Raw genomic sequence first — 22,725 nt, forward strand, 5'->3', positions numbered from 1 at the left:
GAAAAAAAAAATTCTGTGATAAAAAATAGAGCAAAAACAAAAAAAGCGGAAGCAAAAGAAAAACTTTTTTTTTTAACTCGAACTTCTTTGAAAGAGAAATAGAGTATTATTTTCGTATTCAGCGACCCAAAATTAATCTAGAAAACACTTTTTCTCGTAACTTCATTTTTCTTGTAAACTAGTGTAATCTTAGAGATATGTGAAAAACAGAGCAATTTTCACTCGGTGCCTAATAACATCACCAGTTTTTGTCGGATTTTCGTGATCTTAGACTTAAAATTCACGTGAGAAGTTTGCCTGTTACATAAAATTTTAAAAGATTTTTTTTGCTGATTTATTTTTTTATGAAAAATTAACCAAAAATTAGTAATTTTACCAAACACTACTTTTTTGACTTTGGTTGCTCTTAACCCTAAATAGTTGATATTTAATCCTAACATGTTATACATTTCTCGAATGGACATAACAATACATTTCGAATGGTGAGTTGTGTTAATCGGAAGATTTGTTCCTGAGATATTGACCAAAAACTGCAAAAAGTGCTCAAAAATACTTTTTTTAAAAAATCACGAAAACGGTTCTTTGAAAAAGAAAATGGATACGATTTTCGTGCTCAGCGACCCAAAATTGACCTAGAAAACACCTTTTTTCTTAACTTCATGCAATTAACCCAAAATTTGTAAAGTAGTGTTATCTAAAGTCATTATTGAAGACCCCCTCCCCCCATCAAACAATGGTTAGTTGATCCAAGTCTGAATTGGAAAAAATCAGCACAGAAGTCAACATATCGATCGATATTAGCCATAGTTGTATACGTAAACTAATAAGTTCTATATTAAAATAATTGACTTATAAAGGAGACCACTCCAATACTGCCGTACTACCGGGAACATTACCGACTAGTTCATTAAGCTCACTATAATGTATATCCGTTACGATTTGTTTGAACTACAATTTATCTATTTGTTTGATTTTTTGTTGTTTGATTTTGTTAAACTCAACAGTTACATTGCCTTAAATTGGAATACGTTAACTACCCTAGTTAGTTGTCATGGAGCGTTTTTAATTTCTTTATGTATCGAATATATAACCCTCGAAAGGTTGGTGTTGGACTTCCGTTCCCTTCTACCAATTGCCCGTAATTTTAGTATGAATAATATATCGTTCCACACAACCGTAGTTCGTCCTTTTTTACATTTTCTATTGAAGTGGGACAGTTGGATTTTCCCATGTCAATAATTGACCAAGAATGTTTTCCTTTGGTTTTCTCACTATTGAGCATACAACTACTATACTAAAGGGAAAGCAACTTGTTGAAATCTCGACACTTTCCCAACGGAGCAACTGTCCACATACGGCACGCAATACTCACCTGTTCCAGTTCCAGTCGGCAATGAAAACTCATTAAATAATTACCATTTATTGACGGGAAAAAGTCACGTCCATTTCCTATATATGGGAAAGCTTGCATGACCAAACCCACACGCGGTCGGTCGCAAGTGGTTCGCCCCAGCACACAGCAGTATCCTTCCGTGGTTCTACACGTGCTGTCGTGGGCGCATCGTAGCGTCTCCCTGCAATCATGCGGAACGTTTCAGTGAAGCCTTCGGTCGAGGTCGATTCTATTCCAAATAATCCCGACAGTGTGGAAAAAAATGCTACACCAGAGACAAATCGAATCCTTGACATGTACAAAGACTCAACCATCCTGATCACTGGTGGCACAGGATTTCTCGGCAAAGTGCTGCTGGAGAAGGCACTCCGGTGCTTGGACGTGAGAAAAATATTCATCCTTATCCGCCGGAAGGAGGGACTGAGCGCGGATGAACGACTCGTCAAGTTGCTGCAGGATGCGGTAGGTGTGGTGTGACTGATTCGGACCATTGTCGTGAGAATATGCAACTTAATCAATATGACCGAGAGAGTAATATGCAGATCTATTGCGGTGATAGTGAGACAAGCAATCAAAATGGTGTTATTATAGAATCAGCAATGTTTTAATTTGGTGGTATCTTTCAAAGTGCATTAAAAACCGTACGACGATTTGAATGGTGTCAGATTCAATGCATTCAAATATTTCTTGTTTTGGCTTTGATCGAATCGATAGTGAGCTATATAGTACAACCAGTACTTGGCTATGAGAGTAGTAAGAGAAAAAGAGTTCGTTTCTCGTACATCGTTAGTGTAATTTGCAAAATAGGAAAATGATAATTCCTGGTTGCCACTTAACCATCGATAGAAATAAAACGAATTCTCAACAAATTCAGTGATGCGCGAGTTTCGTGGAATGAGAAATGAAAGTGCTCTCAGCATATCCTAGCTTGGTTTGCCAATGTAATCAGTGTTACCGTAATTTCAATTCTTTTCATGCGAATTCTTATATTATGTCGTCTATTTTTTCAAATATTTGTTTTGAGAATAACATGTTATCATAACAAAGGAGTTAAGTTTAAACTCTTATGATTTATATCAATATTCATAAAGGGCTTTTGGATTTTATGAAAACTATCAGTATCAGTGTACCATGACGTACTCTACAGGCGGACTTATTCGAGGCCTTTCATATACCACGCGGATAATTTAATGATGGGCAAACAAAGCAAAACCTTGATTCTACATTTAGTTCCGGAACTTGACCTTCCGTTTCGATATACTTCGCAGCTTGCTCTTGGTGTAGAAAACAATTGCAAGGCTGGTGCTACGATCCTGTTTTCGTCGAGGATAAAGTGGTTTAACCCAGTAACTCGAAGGAGAAGTTATCCGAGTGGGCGGAAGGCTTACTCATTCGAAGCAAACAGAAGAAGCAAAACATCCGATCGTGTTACCTGCATGACATCCTTTTACACGGTTGTTGCTGTCGCTATATCATCGGCGATTACTGCATGCGGGGCCTCAATTACTTTTTGACCCTTCGTTTCTGCCCTTTGGGTGGGCGCAGTTTGGCGAAAACTGTTGTGCGTAGCTGTATTACTTGTTGTCGGTTCCGTCCAACGACGGTCCAGCAGTTTATGGGTGATCTCCTCGCGTTACGCCATCAGGTGTTGATTATTTTTGCCCACCTTACTATCGACCAGGACCACGGAGGACTGCGATTAATGCTTACGTTTTACTCTTCGTATACATTGCAACAAGAGCTGTTAATTTAAACTGGTACCGGACATGTCTTCAGAACGGTTCAAGCAAGTTTTTCGTCGGTTGTCGGCACGGAATCCATTGTCGGAACTTAGGAATTTGCAAACGAAGGAGTACCATGAGCCAATTGTAAAAAAATGCACTGTCGAAGGAATACACTGGCACTTCAACCCGCCCAGTGCCCCTCACTTTGGAGGATTATGCGAGCCAGCTGTTCGCTCTGCCGAGGCTCATCTTCTAAAAGTGCTTGGCTCCGGTTTCATTTGAGGATTTACAATGACGGCCAATGACAGCACTCTCTGATGACCCTACCGATTTGGAGCCGTTAACTTTGGGTCACTTCCTTATTGGAGCATCTCTACAGGCTACTCCGGATCGGGATTATACTGCTGTTCTCCTAGGACGTCTTCGACAGTGGCAAGCAGTTCAGCAAAGGTTGCAACACTTTTGGACCCGATGGAAACCTGTCTCAGTTGCAAGGACGTAGGAAGCGTTTGAAACCTTGCCAGTGCCCATAGATGTAAGACGTTTAGTAATTTTGCGAGAGGATGACTGTCTACCTTATCGAGGGTCACTCGGTCGTATCCAGGAAGCGAATCTCGGGGTAAAAATTTACCTGAAAGTAACTGAATGGACGGAAGATTAAATTGTTAAATAATGAAAGCGGAAAAAAAATGGAAAACACTAATTTAATAACGTGAAAAATTAAACTCTAATTGTGGATACCTTAACTTTATTTGATGTATGACTAGGGTTCGCAGTACCGACCCTTTTTGGCGAGAACCGGTACTACGGTACTGAAGCCCTCAGTACCGGTAGTACCGGTAAAGTACCGGTACTCGAATATTTTTTTAAAAAAATCGTAAAAAGCTTGAAACTGAAATTGAATGCTCAAACTGATGATCTTATTCTCAGATGATTGATTTGTGCTGATCAAAAAACATGTTTATTGTTTTTAATTGCTTCGGAATCGCAAGATTTATTTCACAGAAGATATTTTTCATATAGGGCACCTTCTTTTATTTCGAAATCTAGGCCACTTTGAAATCAATAACTGCTAAGTGGTGCGACTTTCGTCGATTTGAACAGATGGTAAATGTATGAAACCCTATTAACAACAGTAAATCAAAGCGAGAATGGCAGTAAATCCGAGCAGGTTAATCGCATTTCCTACCTTGCTTTTCTGAAAATTGGTTCCGACCTTTATGTCGTTTGCCTACTATTATCTAATGCATATCAAGGCTCCTTGCTTTCCTGTAAACTATGGAGTTTTGCTGAATTTTCCGATCGCCAATAATTACAAATCGCCCCATTTGAAGCAGTTCACCAAGTCTAAAACTGTTAGCTACTAAATCGCTGTTCGTTCTTTTATAGATAAAGGTTTAAGAGCAAACCAAATACAGACATGACTTAGACCATAGTCTTATTACGCGCCACCCAGTGAATAATGGAAACCAACAGAATGTCGCTAATAAAACTTTAACTTCTAGAATTATTATGATGATGGCCCCACCTCATTCCCACACAAAGGTGTTATCTCAACGATTTATCTAGAAGGTAAATTAATATAATTAAACGTTAACTTGCAGATCGGTATTTTGAAACAGAGTTAACATATTTGTCATAAAAAATTGTATAGTACCGAAAATACCGGTACTGGCTTTTGTTCAGTACCGGTATTACGGTACCAAAAATGGGTCGGTATTACCGGGATTTTCGGTACCGGTATTACCGGTACCACAACCCTATGTATGACGTTCGTTCAAATAAACATTCTAAAGGGTGTTTTCTAGTTTATGTACAATTTTCCGGTAGGTGTAGCGTCTTTTTGCTGAATTTTGGGATATGCATATGCCCTGCGGCATAACCAGTGTTGTTTGATTAAACTTCCATTTTCGGTCGATCTGCATAAAATGGTTAAGTATGATGGAATTGGTTGGTTCGGAAGCAAACTAACGAACAACGTTAGCAACACCCGAGAAAGTGTTCTTCGAAGTTTCAGCTGTTATGGAATCCGCTTCTCCGTACCTTGAAATATTTTTTTTAATCTCGATGTCAAAGGTGCGCAGTGATAAATCATGTAAGCTCACCTCTTTAGAGCCGTTGTCCATATACATGAAGATGTTAACGTTGCCGCGTTGCTTAATTTTCTGCATGTTGTTCTGCGAAACGAATGACTGCTTGGTTAGTGTTTAATATGGTGCCTTTGCAGGGTGTTAACTGCTGCAAGATTGTGCACCATCTGCACTTTTGGTAATTGTTTCACTTCCCGAGTAGCCGGTTTCAGAGGACATTTCCAGAAATCAATTTGACCGTGTATCAATAACGGAACGATTTTTAGCTTCTACTTTGTACGAGATGCGAAGGTAAACTGACCTTAATTAACTGGTAATTTGAAAGTTTTTTTTTTAATTTTTGTATTTTCAGAGCTTTTTTCCTTTCAATAGGTATACACTGTTGTGAGATAAAACTGTGATTTTGGGCTTCACCAAAGATATATCTATAAAAATTCAATTACTACGTGTGAAATAAAGAAACCAAATCAGTTCAATTCAGCCACCAGCACCAGATTGCCTGCTGTACTCGAAGTTGTTTTATTTGCGTCTGATTCCTTATTATTGCGTTCCGTATCTTTATTGGTAAAGGCTCATACATATTCTCACAGCATATCAAAACCAATTCCCATGTTATGTTAAATCTTCTTAATTCTATATTTTTAAACGAGAATTACGAGTTAAGCCTGCCACCTTTTCATCTTGCATACAACAAAAGCTAAAAACCAGCAATTAAATGTACCCGTGTATCGCTTTGTCCACACCGCAGAAGCAAAATATCCTGCTTCAACCGACTGTGTCGAACGTGAACAAAAATGAATGACGATTACAATCAGATCCTATTGTGGCCAAACTGTATTCCTGTTTGCTTTTCGAAATATCCCATAAAATCACCTGTTCGAGAAGTCAATAAATATTAAAAGTGCCTATACAGCTAAAGATGGCCAATATTTACACCCTACAATTTCATTATGTTGGACATAGCGTACTGAATAAGTTCCAGACCATAAATAAGCAGAAGCAGTACCTCTGTACATATATAGGCGATGACCCAATCGAGGTGCGAATACACGAATTGATACCTTGGGCGTTGCACCCAAGTCTACCGCATGGTCTATGGTAGAACATAACTCATCATCATGTTTTACCGCCCCACTCCTACTTAGCAGAAGGCAAAGAATTCTTCACATTTCCTTTCGATCATGTCCATATGAGCCTGCATAGTCCTAGTTTTACGTTCTAAGTTTATAACTGATTCGCTCTAGAATACCTATCCGTCTTTCAATTTCATTGCTTTTGTTTCTCTTAGTCTCAAATTTGCCAAAAATAGCCAACAAAATCGATACTGTTCGTTATGGATAAACTTAAGTCCCGCTTCCGCAGGGTCCGTCAAACTAAAATGAAAGCTGAACTGTGGAATAGGCCCGCACCCTATTCCACTAACTGAACGTGATAGAAAATTGACTTATCACGTCGACCACAGAACAAGAACTAATCTTTATTTATCCATGTAATCTTACAGAGTTGCGTTTATGATTGGTGTCGTGTGCACCGCTTCATGGCTAGTCCCTCTTGGTGCCGAGTGCACCAGGATCGCTGACTAAGCGGGCGTCGGATGACGCCGCTCACCATTTAGACTGCTACACAACGTTTGGATTTTGGCGAGCTCGCCTAAAGGCCGTCTATGGTGTATCCTGCCGCTTCATGTGTGGATATTTCGTTCTCCACGGTGATATCTGAGCTCGATCCAAATGGCCACATTGTTGTTGGTTGATGTTGCTATGAATGGCACCGCATTGCCGCGGCACAATCGAAGTAGACTCTGGGGTCGGGTTCGAATCGTTGAGTGCGCATTTCTCACCGACAATGTGCTCGAATCGTTGCTAGGTGGTGCCTGCTTGCTGACAATGCTCGGGAGGGCACATTTTCCGCTGAGCTGGGCCTTCTTGTCCAGTATTTCGTCGTTGGGTTCTATTATAGCGAAGTTGGGATTGCTGACTTCTATTCGTGTCATGCAGCAACTAATGGATTTTGCATTTGGCTACTTCCATTTTCTCTCCCCCCCCCCTTTGGGGTGAAGGCGTAGGCGACCGTCCCAAATGGCTTGAGGTGAAAGGTCTTCTTCGTGCCCTGATATTTGGTTGACTGGCCTTCGTTCGATGCTGATGTCGGCTTCTGGTAATTCGAGTGGTAGTGGAGCCAATAGCCGAACATCGCGCTTGTACACGTTGGTTCCCACGCGAACCGTGGCGACTCGAACGATTCCGTCTGATGACTATTCCCATAGGCCACTTTGCTACGGGGTTGTTGTCGTCTCCTATGAGGACAATTTGTCCAATTTCCAAATTAAGCTGCCGTTTGGTCCACTTGGCTACGCTGCGCAGGTGTTGCAAGTATTCATCTTGCCACTTGTTCCATTTGCAGGGTTTGGCGCTGAATGCGCTTCCAGCGTATTGAAAGGTTCCCGTTTTCGATCAGTTTGATTGGGATGGGTAGAGCCGTCACGGGTCTCCCGATGAGAAAGTGACCTGGGGTTAGCGGCTGTGGCACGCTGGGGTCCGACCAGACCGCGGTTAAAGGACGAGAGTTCATTATCGCCGCAACCTCGTACAGCACAGTCTTCAAATCCAAAATGTTGAAACAGGCTCCACGGGCTGCTGCGACAAACAAGCGCTTCGCGACTTTGATATTACCCTCCCAGAGCCCTCCAAAATTGGGACTTCTAGGTGGAATGAAGGAGAAGTTTATTCCCTTGTCCGCTGCAGTTTCAACCAATTTGTTCTGGAAATTCTCATCGTTGTAGATTTTCCGGAGTTCAGTGAGCTCTCTGCTCGCTCCGACGAAGTTTCTTCCGTTATCGGAGTAGATTACCTCTGGCCTGCCGCGCAACGAAGTAAATCTCATTAATGCTGATATGAACGCATCGGCGGATTGGTTTTCCGCCATTTCTAGATGCACTGCTTTGGTAGAAAAGCATATGAATATGCATACGTATACCGTCATCCTCGTCTTAGCCCGTGGGCTTGGTAAAACCTGGAACGGGCCGCATAGATCGACTCCGGTATGTGCAAAGGTGGGTGATGGAGTCACCCTTGCTCTGGGTAATTGGCCCATTTGTTGTTGAAGTTTCCGGGGCCTAGCACGTGCGCATAAGATGCACTTGTTGATAACAGCTTTGGCTGTTTTTCTGAGGTTTCGCATCCAGTAATACTGCTGGAAATCTGCAATGATAGTATCCATTCCTGCATGGAGGTTTCACCTATGAATGTGGTCCAACACAATTTTTCCGAAGAAGTGTTCTCGAGGGATCAGGATTGGACTTCGTTGATTTTGGGGCAGATCAGCGAGGCTAAGTCTTGCCACGATCCGAATCAGTCCATCTTTGATGACGGGACTGAGATGTTGAAGAGGGCCTTGTTTGGTAGGAACCCCTTTATCTTCAAGGTGAGCGAATTATTCCGGATAGCTGAGACGTTGAAGATGCTTGATGATCAGGCGTTCGCCAGCTTCTAACTCACTGGCAGTTATGGGTCCGTTTGAGGACTCCCTGATGATACCGCGGCCCCGGATAATTTCAGATTTGGCCATGAAATTATTCAAGGTCCGCTGAAGGAAGGCAAAGTGCTTTCGCATTCGTCGAAATGAATTGTGATGAGGATACCTTGCTATTAGGTCCTCGGCTTCGATGATGATGTTATCGTTGGCAGAAGAACTAACGGTAGTCATTGGCAAAGCTACGTGTGGCTCGGCGGGTTGGCGATTTTGCAAAACGTAGAGGGTGGCATGCGATCACATTTCTCTTTTCATGTTCAGTAATTTTCTCACAGAGATGCCTCTGGAGACTATATCCGCGGGGTTCTGATCTGTAGGAATGTAGTGCCAATCTCTGGAATTAGTGAGGGACTGGATCACGTTGATCCTGTTTCGCACGTATACTTCGTTGTGGGGAGCGTTCGAGTGGATCCAAGCTAACACGATTTGTGAGTCGCACCAAAAGCAAGTGTTGGTGGCACGAGATGGTACAATTTTGCTGATTCGGGTCATCAGCTCTGCTAGCAGTTTCGCGCCGAAGAGTTCTTTTCGTGGAAGTGTGACGTCCTTCAGTGGAGCCACGCACGATTTTGCACACAATAAATTCATGGATTCTTTTCCTTGCTCATCCTGGCCGTAAGCATAGATCGCACACCCATAAGCCAGGTTGGATGCATCGGAAAACCCGTGCAGTTCCAAGTGCACTGGATTACTAGGAATTACTTGGCGTGGTAGCTCCAAGTCAGACAATTTCGGCAGCGTTTTCTTAAGCTGCAGCCATTGATGTAGCGATTCAGAAGGAATCTTGTCGTCCCATTTTAACTTAACTTTCCAAAGTCCTTGGAGAAGTATTTTAGCGGTGATGATTATCGATTGCATGATGCCTAATGGATCGTACAGCCTCAATATCTCTGAGGCTAGTTGCCGTTTCGTCATGCTTTCTATTGTATTTACCTGATTATCTGCGATACAGCGGAATGTGTCGTCCTTTGGCGACCAAGCAACGCCCAGGGTTTTTATGATGTTATGATCTCCGATTCGTATTTCCTTCTCTAGATCCTCGTTCGACACGTCGGCGAGAATGTTGACATAATTGGATGCCCACTTTCGCAGGGTAAAACCTCGCTTCATCAAGGCTAATTCTACAGCTTTTCGTTTTTCCAGTAAGTCGATTGTAGAATCTCCCCCCATCATAAGATTGTCCACGTAGAAACATTGCTGAATGGTGTCTGCAATTTCAGGCTGTTCAGGTCGAATTTCCTGTCCGACCTCGTGAAGTGCTCGGGATGCCGGTATGCTTGAATTTCCTCAGACGGCGATTCCCGCCAAAGGATGCATTGCAACCATGAATGTTCACCTGACGATACATCTTTGCTATGTTTGCGGTGACTACCTTGTCGTGGCATCGGAAATCCAAAAGCAGATCAAATAATTCACGCTGAATCACGGGTTCACTGTGTTGGATATCATTAAGTGATAATTGTGTTGACGTTTTTGCGCTAGCATCGAAAACTACCCGCAACTTGGTTGAGGTGGAATCTGGCATAATCACGCAGGAATGTGGTATGTAGTACCCGATTCGGGAAGTGTCTCTAGGGTGGACAGCTTCCATGTGATTCATAGAGAGATATTCCGCAAGAAATGCTCGATATTGCTCGTAAATAGGCTAGGCGATTCTCCAGCGAAAGCAGTCGCCTTTTTGCCTGTTCGAAAGAATGGCCTAACAACTGCGCCTCGCGCTTTAGGGGTAAGCGTACTACAAATTTTCCATCTGGCCCTATGGTTGTATTTTTCGAAAATGGTCTTCGCAAATATTCACGCTGTGGCAGGGCTTCGCTTCCGCAGAAGTCACCTCTTCCAGTGTCCAAAATTTCCTGAATAGAACTTCTAGGTTCTCACCGTTGTCATTGGCCTCCGGTATCGATTCGACGTTTTGCATCTTTGTTGTATTCGGGTTGGCTGTAACAATCGCCACGGTAGCCTGCCGAGGAGCTTGCAAAGAGGCTAATCCGCCAACTAGCCATCCAAGCGCAGATTCCTGAAATATGGGTCCGCTGCCGAGGTTAATAGATCTAGGTCCCATAATTTGAAAGAAGACTCGGGATCCGAGTAAAATTTCCACTGGTTGCTTCCGATAAAAACCGGGGTCTGCTAATTCAATGCCTGCTGGGACTTCTATGTCCTGCTTGCGCAATGTGATACTAGGCTGGTCCTCCAAGAGACGAGGGACCACCATCATATCTATGATTGTGGCGAAGTTGCCACCTCTGGATGATATCGAGGTCGATATTTTTCGTTGTGTGGTTATGCCTCCGTTTATTCCATTTATGGTCAATAATGTCTCTTCATACGGTAAGTTGAGGATTAGGGCAGCATCCTCAGTTATGGTTTCGACCTGACTACCGGAATCTAGCAGGCACCTAATTTGGTACTATGCGTTTGCTTCCCTCACTTTTATGGTCGCGGTAGCCAGGAACACGTAATTTTGTAGTCAATTCGAAGTGCTGGTTGAAGCCGTGGCCTGAGTAGTCGATCCGTCGGTGATACTCTGCTTTTGATCTAGAGCTTTCTCTGTGCTCTCTAGGTGTAGTAGAGTGTGGTGCCGTGCACCACATTCTTTGCAATTGACGTTAGAGGAACACGTTTATACATGGTGTCCCCACGAAAGACAGTTGTAGCAGCGCCTCGCTGCCGTAGTAGCCTCCCAACGTTGTTTGATGGACAACTTGTTGAAAGGGACACAGTAGAAAATGCTGTGCCCTTTGCCGCCACAAGAGAAGCAGTTAGGTTGTTCCTTTTGGGTTGGAGCCTTTGTGGCTGAATCCTTCTTTGTGTTAGATGTGATCACTGCTGCAGTCTTTTGAGGGTGGGGCTTCTGCGAAGAATCTTCAAAATTTTGGCAAGCGAGTTGGTTGGCCCGCTTCTCTAACTCGGCCTTGAAATCTATCCATGTATATATTTTTTGAAGATCTCTTCGAGCTTGGATAAAGTGGAAGCGTCTAGCTTACCTTTGACGGTTGCGATGATTAATCCGTTTGCGACGCAATCCAATACGTGGTTGCGCCCTCCGTTGATTTGATGAGCGGCATGGACTGTGGTGTCCACCGCGTCAATTAGTGCCAATATTCCCTTGGCACTGGGATTTGTCATGCTCTTCACTCGCAGTAGTTTTGTGAAATAACCTTCGAAGGCTATTCTGCGTTTGTAGAAACGCACTTCTAACTTTTGCCAGGCGTCGGCAAAGGAACTTCCTGAATTTTCCAATGCTTCGATGGAATTTTTTGCGGGTTCGAAGTGCTCGAGGCACTTGCATAAGAACGCGAATTTATCCGCATCCTCGCTCAGCGCAGATATGCGCTTTTCAAACCGGCTCTTGAATGAGAGCCATTCGGTCGGCGATCCATTAAACCGTGGTAAGTCGATTCTTGGTAGATGGTCTAATCGACCAGGAGGCTGCTGGATAGTCTGATCCAGCAGAACGTTAGGCTGGCTTCCTGGGGGAGCTGGTCTCAGTGCCTCGGCCAATTCTTCCAACACTATCTTAGCGCCAAGGTAAATGGCCATTAGGGGCTCCCTTCGAGGTTGCGCGCGCGGATCTTCTAGTCCTTCCAGTTTTAGCAGGACACCAGAGGCCTGGTCATACAGGCCGTCCAACATCCCGATTGTTGTTTTCACCTGCACCAAAGAGTTAGTTTCTTTGCGTCGCTCGCTATGTTTTTCAAGCTATTTTCCAATGCACACAGCTGATTTTTAGTGGTTTCCACCAACTCCAACACTTCTTCTTCTTTTCGCGGCATTTTATTCTGTTTTTCACTACGCACTGCACTATGCTGGTGCTTACTGTTATTCAATGTTTTCACTACTCACTTCACCTCCACGTTGCACTATTGGTCGTGATCTTCGCCGTTCACTAACCGCGAATTTTTCACTCGTCTCCGCACGGGCGGCACTTGAAAACTTTTACACTTTACCGCGCACCACTGTTAAATGCCCGGGAGGTAATTTTTCGGCCTAATCTAATTATTTTGCGCTCTATTTACCCAGCACGGGGCCACTGCATTTGAAACAGACGGGCTGTAAGCCTTTGTTTTGTTCAAATAATTATGATTGATCCACCGCACACGGGTGGGAGCGTTCTTCGTTCAATTTACTTTCCACAACCGCTGCCTACGGGTGGCAGTAGGATTGATTTTTACGACTTTTCCTGCTCTCTTGGGTAATGCTCACAACACGCGTGGTTCGAGCCAACTGCAATTAGATACACTTTTTCTGGTTCACTACACTTTTCGCGTCGAATTGAACGAATTTGCACGTGACTTCTATCTGCGCAAATAAGGAGTGATCAGCCGGTGCTGATCACGTCGGGGTCACCAAAATGTTCGTTATGGATAAACTTAAGTCCCGCTTCCGCAGGGACCGTCAAACTAAAATGAAAGCTGAACTGTGGAATAGGCCCGCACCCTATTCCACTAACTGGACGTGATAGAAAATTGACTTATCACGTCGACCACAGAACAAGAACTAATCTTTATTTATCCATATAATCTTGCAGAGTTGCGTTTATGATTGGTGTCGTGTGCACCGCTTCATGGCTAGTCCCTCTTGGTGCCGAGTGCACCAGGATCGCTGACTAAGCGGGCGTCGGATGACGCCGCTCACCATTTAGACTGCTACACAACGTTTGGATTTTGGCGAGCTCGCCTAAAGGCCGTCTATGGTGTATCCTGCCGCTTCATGTGTGGATATTTCGTTCTCCACGGTGATATCTGAGCTCGATCCAAATGGCCACATTGTTGTTGGTTGATGTTGCTATGAATGGCACCGCATTGCCGCGGCACAATCGAAGTAGACTCTGGGGTCGGGTTCGAATCGTTGAGTGCGCATTTCTCACCGACAATGTGCTCGAATCGTTGCTAGGTGGTGCCTGCTTGCTGACAATGCTCGGGAGGGCACATTTTCCGCTGAGCTGGGCCTTCTTGTCCAGTATTTCGTCGTTGGGTTCTATTATAGCGAAGTTGGGATTGCTGACTTCTATTCGTGTCATGCAGCAACTAATGGATTTTGCATTTGGCTACTTCCAGATACACATACCATTTTTGTAGAATTTGCAAAGTGTACCCCCATATCGAAAGCAAAGACGTAGTCCTACGTCAAAATGCAGCAAATTCTTTGCCATTTTCAGACTCACATCCGGTAGAAAAGTCTTTGTTTGAACGCATGTTTGCAAGCTACGCCAATGGTTGGCATGTTCGGATGCAGCTCAAGAGCGAATCTTGTACTTTATCCAATTTATCGGCAGTGGTAGAACTGGTTCTGGACCAACGAAGTCAGTCGCAGTACCAGCTCTAGCCAATTCGTCCTCCCATTCATTTTCAGTAATACCGGAATGACCGGGTACCCATGGAAGGTAGATATTTATGATTTGAAAAGCTAAGTTCTTCGATTTGAGCTCGACATACGATTACTAATTTCGATCTCGAATCTGCCGAACTAAGTGCTTTCAGGGCAGTCTGACTGTCAGAGCAAAAATAGATACTTATACCGCAAATTCCCTGTTGAAGTGCTGATTGTGCGCCACACAGAATCGCAAAGATTTTTGATTGGAATACAGTACAGTATCTACCAAGCGAATGAGGTTGATTTAATCTCATTTCATGACAATAGACACCAGCACCGGCTCGGCCCTCCAACAAAGAACCGTCAGTATAACAAACTACGTATTCTTCAAGTTGTCGCTCCATCCACCAGACAGCCATTCCTCGCGAAGCGGAATTCTCATAATGAATGTTCTAAACGGAAAACTACATGAAAGTATAAGGTCACTGGGAGCAAGTGTATACTCATCCCAAGTAACCATTTGGGGCCACTGTCTTCTGTGGCTAGTTGCACGATCTATTGGGTTACTGTTCCAGAGCCCAGTAACCTTAAGATGGTATGCACAAGAAAGTGCTTCTTGCTTCAGAAACACATGTAGTGGTTTTAGTCGATATTTAGTCGTCAATAAGTGTGGACGTGTTTTGCATTCGCTCCCGGTATCGCGCGCTAAAGTTTGTTTAATTTTAATTTCACCAAGCGCCTCGTGCTAAAGTTTGTTTTGTTTCAATTTGACCGCGCGCCGCGTGCTAAAGTTTGTTTTGTTTTAAGTGACCGATTTTAAAAAAGTGCGAACGATAATAAAATGAACTGCGAAATTTGTGCCTTGGACGCCTCTGCGGATTCGATTCTGTGGACGTGTGTTGGATGCCCAAGGAAGTATCATGCAGCTTGCATTGGCGTGACCGTGCAGCGGGGATCACTAAGGAGAAAGGACAGGAGATTGGTTGATGTCAACTCGTACATACTGCCATGCTGCGACTCGTGTCAGGAACTACTACATGGGAAAATTGCTTTCAACGGACTCGCCGAGCAGCAAAAACTTCTGGAAAAACAAATACGAGAGAATACTGAAGTGATTCATCAACTAACATTTCAGCAAAACAAGCCGGACCTAGTACATGAGGCACTCGAAGGCCTAGAAATACTTCTCACTACTGTTAAACAGGAATTGATTGCAATCAACAAAAATAGTACTCTAGCCGGCAGTGTTATTGCAATAAAAAACCACGTTACCTCTCTGCTCGACACAGCAATTAAGTCAACATCAGATAGTGTATACGAATCGTTAAAAACAGTTACTTCGGAATTATCCGCCGATTTGCGTGACATGAACGCGGAAATAAGTCAGCTTAGTCAGCTGTCTTTAGACACAGCCAACAGTAATCCTTCAAATTCCACCCTAGGATACGAGATTCTCGACGAGTTGAAGTCGGTTTCAGTTGCCCTCAATGAAAACAAAAGCACCAGGCATCTACGGTCGTCACATGAATCAACGTTGCTGCCAGAAATTCTCAACGAGGTTAAATCGATGTCAGCATATGTATATGCGAATAATAAGACCGCGCAATTGCTATCGCCGAATGACTCACGCCCCAGTTTGGAAATTGAATTAAATAACGCTATTAACTCAGGATGGCGTTTCTTGGGCACGAAAAAAGTATGGAAAGCTGACTGGAGTGAGTACGATGCGCGAGAAATAAATCGATTGAATCAACAAAAACAGGCGGATAAGGCTAGAAGGCGTAAAAAGAAACAAATATTTAGAAACCGGAATACTAATATTAAAAACAACAACAACAACAATATTTTTCCACCTGATCAGAGACCCCCTGCAACAATAAACGATCGTTATTATGGCCCGCCGGCCAATTTTTCCAATCGTAACTTTTTTAATCGTGCCAGTAGCTCCAGTCATAACCAAAACCGTCATCCAAATCATAGCTGCAACACGAATTTTCTACCACCGGATAGAGTGCTTCTTGCAGCAGCCAAGGATCGTTTTTCCGGCCTACCTACAAATTATATTCCATCGATTCAATTTACACGAGGCGAGATTTTGAATCCCTACCCAGCACGTGATACATCAAGATCATCGCAACAATTAAATGCAGTAAATACGGAATGTTCGCCATCATCATCACCGTGTGAGGCATGCCGCTTTCAACATTCGTGTTTTCGGTAGTTTCGACACTTTCCTTAGAAGAAGAAAAAGACGAGTTTGCTGTTGAGCACAGTGTTTTCCAAGAATTAGATAATGATGGTAGACTTTCCAATACAAAAAAGACTGCGACAGAATTATTAATGTATTGTCAAAATTTTAATAGGATGAAAAGTCCAGCCAAAATGGCAGAAATTCATAAACGTATATTAGGTTCGTCATTTTTGGTTATATTAGGAACTGAAACTAGCTGGGACGATAGCGTAAAAAGTGAAGAAATTTTCGGCAGTGGTTTTAACGTATTCAGAGACGATCGAAATCTTCATGAATCTCAAAAGAAGTCTGGCGGGGGAGTCCTTGTGGGTATTTCGGCTCAATTTAATTCAGAAATTCTAGTCACAGTGAAGTTTAAGGAATTTGAACATGTGTGGGTTAAATCAAACATTGCCGGCGAAATGCATGTTTTTGCCTCTGTATATTTCCCACCAGAGCATGCTAATATAACATCGTACGAAGCTTTTTTCCAAATTGCTGAACAAATTTTATCTGAACTCCCAGCCGAGGTTAAAGTTCACATTTACGGAGACTTTAACCAACGCAACGCAGATTTTATTCCGGACTCTGAAAACGAACATATTTTAATCCCAGTCGTGGGAGAAAACGAAACATTGCAGTATATTTTCGACAAAACTGCTAGCATAGGACTAAATCAAATAAATCACGTAAAAAATCGACAGAATTGCTATCTCGATCTTTTATTTACAAACATTCAGGAAGACTTCTGTGTATCTGAATCTCTAACTCCTTTGTGGAAAAATGAAGCATTTCATACTGCTATTGAATTTTCCTTATTCATCCATGAAATTCAAAAACCCAGCGATTGTGACTTTGAAGAAGTCTTTGAATACCATAAAGCCAATTATGACAATATCAGGCGGAAGCTAAGTAGTGTCGACTGGCAAAATAGCCTTAGAAATGAAGAAAATATTGTAACCGCAGTGGACGTATTTTACAAAATTATTTTCAAAATAATTTATGAAGAGGTGCCTATTAAGAAAAAAAGACGACACGGCAACTCGAAGCATCCCGTTTGGTATAATAGACAAATTAAGAGTTTGAAAAATAGGAAGCAAAAAGCCCATAAGCTATATAAGAAAAACCAAAATAATGAGGACTTGGAAAAATATTTCGACATTTGCGATAAACTAAATATGGCCATAGATTCTGCACTTGCGGATTATAATTCAAAAACGGAACAGCAGATCAAATCTTGTCCAAAGAATTTTTTCAACTACGTCAAAACTAAATTAAAATCAGACAATTTCCCATCAACAATGCACTTGGATGACAACGTACGTGATAACTCGGAAGAAATCTGCAACCTATTTGCAACATTCTTCCAAGAAATATATACGACTTTTTCTGAACAAGACCGTGATCGCGATTACTTCGCTTTTCTTCCCGATTTTCCTTTGGATATTAGTGTCAATCATGTCATAGTGGAAGACATTTTCAATTCTCTAAAACATTTAGATGTATCAAAAGGTTCTGGCCCTGATGGAATCCCACCATTATTTATGAAAAACCTAGCAACCGAGTTAACTGCCCTATTGTTCTGGCTGTTTAATATGTCTTTGCAATCTGGACAGTTCCCTAAAATATGGAAAAAATCTTTTTTAGTGCCTATATATAAATCTGGCAAAAAATCTGACGTACGTAATTATCGTGGTATAGCCATAATCTCCTGTATTCCGAAACTTTTCGAATCAATCATTAACGAAAAAATATTTCTTCAAATAAAAAACAGAATTTCCAACCTCCAGCATGGCTTCTTCAAAGGTCGTTCGACCTCAACAAACTTACTAGAATTTATTAATTATACACTGATTGCAATGGATAATGGAAACTACGTGGAGGCTTTTTATACAGACTTTAGTAAAGCATTTGATCGCATTGACATCCCAATGTTACTTTATAAATTGACAAAGATCGGCATTGAGCCTGGGCTACTTACATGGTTAGAATCATATCTCTCCGAACGTCAGCAAATAATTAAATTTAATGGAAAGCAATCTAATCCAATTAAAGTCACCTCAGGAGTTCCACAAGGCTCTCATTTAGGCCCTCTATTGTTTATTTTATACGTGAACGATATCTCCTTCATTCTCAAAAAACTGAAAATACTAATTTATGCGGACGATATGAAACTTTATTTGGAGATAAGAAATGCCGAAGATATTAATACATTTCAAAACGAAATACAAATTTTCCACATGTGGTGTCAAAAAAGCCTCTTACAACTAAACGTGAAAAAGTGTAATTCAATAACCTTTAGTAGAAAACGACAAACACCGAATGTTGAGATTACCTTAGGAAATCAGACTGTAGTAAAATGTGAAAGAATTAGGGATTTAGGTGTTATATTAGATTCAAAGTTAAATTTTATTGATCATTATAACACAATTATACACAAAGCTAACAACATGCTCAGTTTTATAAAACGCTTTAGCTATCATTTTGAAGATCCTTATACAATAAAAATATTATATATTGCATATGTTAGGTCGATATTGGAATATTGCAGTATTATTTGGTGCCCTTTTTCAAGCAGACATGAAGAACGAATAGAATCGGTACTAAAACAGTTTTTATTATTTGCCCTTCGTAAATTAGGATGGACAGCATTCCCTCTGCCATCTTATGAAGCACGCTGCTTGCTTATCAATATTCAAACATTAAAGGAGCGTCGCAAATTTGCAATGCTCTCATTCATTAATAATATCGTTTCGCATCGTATCGATTCAGCTGAAATTTTATCCAAATTGAACTTTTATGCACCTTCACGACAGCTACGAAATCGAAGTATATTTTCAATAACTCCTTTTCGCACAAACTATGCAAAATATAGCCCCATAAATCGAATGATGTCTATTTATAATCACTATTGCGACTCAATTGATTTTACAATGTCTAAACTGAAACTAAAGCAATATTTTATACACAAAAGAAATTCTAACGCGTAAGAGATTCAGTAAAAGCCGAAATTGCTTCATTTATACTAAATTCACGAAATATACACATTAGTAATTAAGGAAATCTGTAGTCTACATCGATTGACGAAATAAATAAATAAATAAATAAAATAAATTTAGGTTCAAGAGTGCCTCTAGAGCAGCAGTAGGTGTTGCCGAGAATGCAGCAGCCATCGCCATCAAGACCATCCTCTGAAGATGGTTTAACTTTGATTGAAATTTGAACTATGCCAGTATTGGTCTAACAATTGTTGTGTAGATCCATTGAATGTACCGTAAACCAGGGTGACATTGATCACTTTTCGAAGTAATCATTGCATATTTTTAGACGCAACACATTTTTTTTAAGTTTAATATTTTTAAACCATGTACTGATGTATGGAGAACAAGATTGGATAGTTTTACCTAAAATCGCCGCTTGCAGCTATTTTTCCAAAAATGATTTCAAGTTGAAGTCCGTTTTCGTATTCCGGGGTGACTTTGATAACCTGTATGTTCACCCACATTAAGTTATTGATGTCAATGTTTTTCATTCAAATGTTTATTAGTTTAAACTAATTCTGGAAAGATACTCATTGTTAGTTAGATGTTAATTGGTATTATATAAAGTATTTCAATGTACTGCAAAATTCGAGTAACCAAAATTTATAACCGTATAATTTGTGTACAATAAAATAAATAAAAGGTTCTGAAAACCTTTAAAACTGCTAAAATTGTTTTATTTCAGTGCTTTATCAATGTACAAAAAGTTTCATCCATTTTAACAAGTTGGAATATTGAACAATAAAAAAATGTTGCGAATTGTAGCTTAAAGCAATTTGAAATTATTGCCAACTAGTTTCACAAAAAAAAGTATTTAAAATAAACAAACTCTTAAAACTAAATTTGGCGCATCCCAATCTAAAGAAAAATAAAAAGCCACTTGTAATTTATTACCCTTGCTCAAATCTGAGATTTATTTGTTTTATAAAAAATAGACACTATACGAAGCTTTGTAAAAATAAGGTAAAATCAAAATTCGGTTTTTTGTAGTTTTGGTACCCAAAAACCGAACAATATACTCAAAAAGTATAACAAATCAGTATTTTATAAGTTTAGAGTAACAATCATTTCAAATTAAAATGATTCGATAGACTATTCTGGTTTAATAAGCGATCTACGAAAAAAGTTTCGAGTGATCAAAGTCACCCCGATGATCAAAGTCACCCCGATGATCAAAGTCACCCCGGTTTACGGTACTTAGGTTTGAGTCCCCAAGATTTGCCGAAAGCCCGTCTACATTGGCCGAAGGCCATGCAAGCTTTCTTGATCCTGAAATCGATGTAAGCTGTCCAATTATGTTTTGAGTCAAGAATTACTCCAACGTGCTAAACGTGATCTGCGATTATGATTTCATGTTTTATTTGGATTAACTGATAGCCCAACATGAAGACACCATTGCTCAACAACACGTAAGGCTTGTTGCTTCAAGTCAAAAAGTGGGTTAATGAAAATACCGGTGATCATTATACGGTAATCATCGGCGAAAACATACGTTCCAAGTTCATTAAGTTTCTTCAACAAACCATCGGCGACAAGGTACCATAGAAGTGGTGACAGCACACCACCTTGAGGACATCCGCAGACATTGAGTTTCCTTATCTCTACTTGTCTTAACGATGAGCACAGACGTCGGTTGCTAAGCATTGCGTGTATTCAGTTTGTTATATATGAAGGTACTCCATGACCTCGCACTGCTTCCAAAATGGATTCGAAAAACATGTGTCAACACGTGATTGAATTGTGAAAAAGCTTTTTCAATATTGTAGACAACATTGTGTAACAGGGTGGTAGTAGACTTCCCCCGCTGATATGCATGTTGCATTGCATACAGCGGGTGCTCGCCCAAGCTAACATCCCGATTGTAGTGGTCGATTAAACGTTCCACTGATTTGAGAAGGAAGGAGGTCAGACTGATCGGTCTAAAGCTCTTTACCTCCTCACAAGTGACGCGGCCACCTTTGGGAATGAATTTGACAGTTATTTTCCGCCACGCCAATGGAATGTATCCTGTTGCAAGACTACAAATAAGAACCTTTTTTCAAAATATGCTTGAAGTGTTCATCAGAGCTTAAAATTCTCATACCTATTCGATGAACGACGAAATTCAGAGAATTCATTTTCGTCCTTTCCCTGCCTCTTTCGTCGCTAACTGCATGAAAAAATAAAACAATAAAGGCGATGTCCCCTCCTCTCTCGATTCTATGAAAACGAGTAGCAGCAGCAGCGACTTTCGTTTTCCTATGAGAATCCGAAGTTGCAATTTCGTTTTGATGCATGGTCAGTAATTTGCGACTCTCATTCATTAAATGAAATTAATGCAATGTGCATCTAATAATGCAACTAGAACATAGTTAAAATGAGAAATATGCACACCGATCTGGCTTCCGTCTTACAATACCATCACTAGCTCGCAAATCTACAGAATCGAGCATCGACAAATAAATATCATTGCTAGTGTATGTTCGTTTCCCCAGCAGTAAGTTCAATATCGAATGTACCAATATCATTCTGAATCTCAAAGCGAAAACGAGCGTGTGGAGCGAATAATGAAAACGCTCTGCTACATGCTAGCTTTGTCCTAGCCTGTTGTCTCATTTTCGATTTCGCAAAGTGCTAGTGGTATGGAAAGAAGCTTCGTTCTTTCGTCATTTTCGCCTGATTTTGGCAAATGAAAAAAAAAACATTTTCTGACTCTGGTGTTCATATCCTTTTTGTAGTAGAACTGGAATGATTCCATCGGAGACTTATACGGGGCAAAACTTTCAATCGCCCATTTTATCGATTCGGTTGTCACAATTCTACGAGCAAATGCTCAAGAATCAGAACTACCTGAAAAGAACTCAGAGGCAGTCGTCAGTGATGGCTCCGTACAGCCTGGAAAGTGCGTGTCAAAAAGACAGTTGAGTACTACATCTTCGTCACTATCAGCAGTTCTAATTGAACTGACATGAAAGTTTTTGGATTTCGAAAGTAACTTATTCAATCTACTATTCTCGTTGAGACTTGATACAACCTCTTCGCTCAGAGGATCGAAGGGCATTTCTGTATGCTTTATGAGCCAACTTAAATGCATCCGACCCATCTCTGCGTCTGCGATTTCAAGCTCTTCTACGTAGCTTTTTTAGTCGAATAAGTTCGTTATTCCACCAAGGTGTTCCTCTAGAAGCACGCATAACTCAAAGCGGACAAGCCTCTTGGTATGCTGCTACTATGAGTGAACTTGTTTTATCCACGACCTCATGACTTAGATGATTGGAGATTCAATCGTCGGAAGATACCCATGAAACCTAATCGCCAAGCCCTCTTCGTAGAGGTCCCAGTTCGTAGATTTAGGATAACGATATGTGACGATATCTATCGAGATGTTTAAATGATCAAAGACGATGTACTTATGATAGGA

The 22,725-nt window shown here is 41.3% G+C and overlaps 1 protein-coding gene across 1 annotated transcript in view; it reads left to right on the forward strand.

Moving 5' to 3' along the window:
• Nucleotides 1-1,582: 1,582 nt before the first annotated feature.
• LOC131687039 (fatty acyl-CoA reductase wat-like) overlaps nucleotides 1,583-22,725 on the forward strand; it is an 87,939-nt gene continuing 66,796 nt past the window's right edge. Inside the window, exon 1 of the mRNA XM_058971074.1 lies at nucleotides 1,583-1,855. Coding sequence (XP_058827057.1) covers nucleotides 1,583-1,855 — 273 coding nt within the window. The remainder of the gene's footprint in view (nucleotides 1,856-22,725) is intronic.

This window comes from Topomyia yanbarensis, chromosome 3, assembly GCF_030247195.1.
Source record: "Topomyia yanbarensis strain Yona2022 chromosome 3, ASM3024719v1, whole genome shotgun sequence".
Taxonomy (NCBI): Eukaryota; Metazoa; Arthropoda; class Insecta; order Diptera; family Culicidae; genus Topomyia; species Topomyia yanbarensis.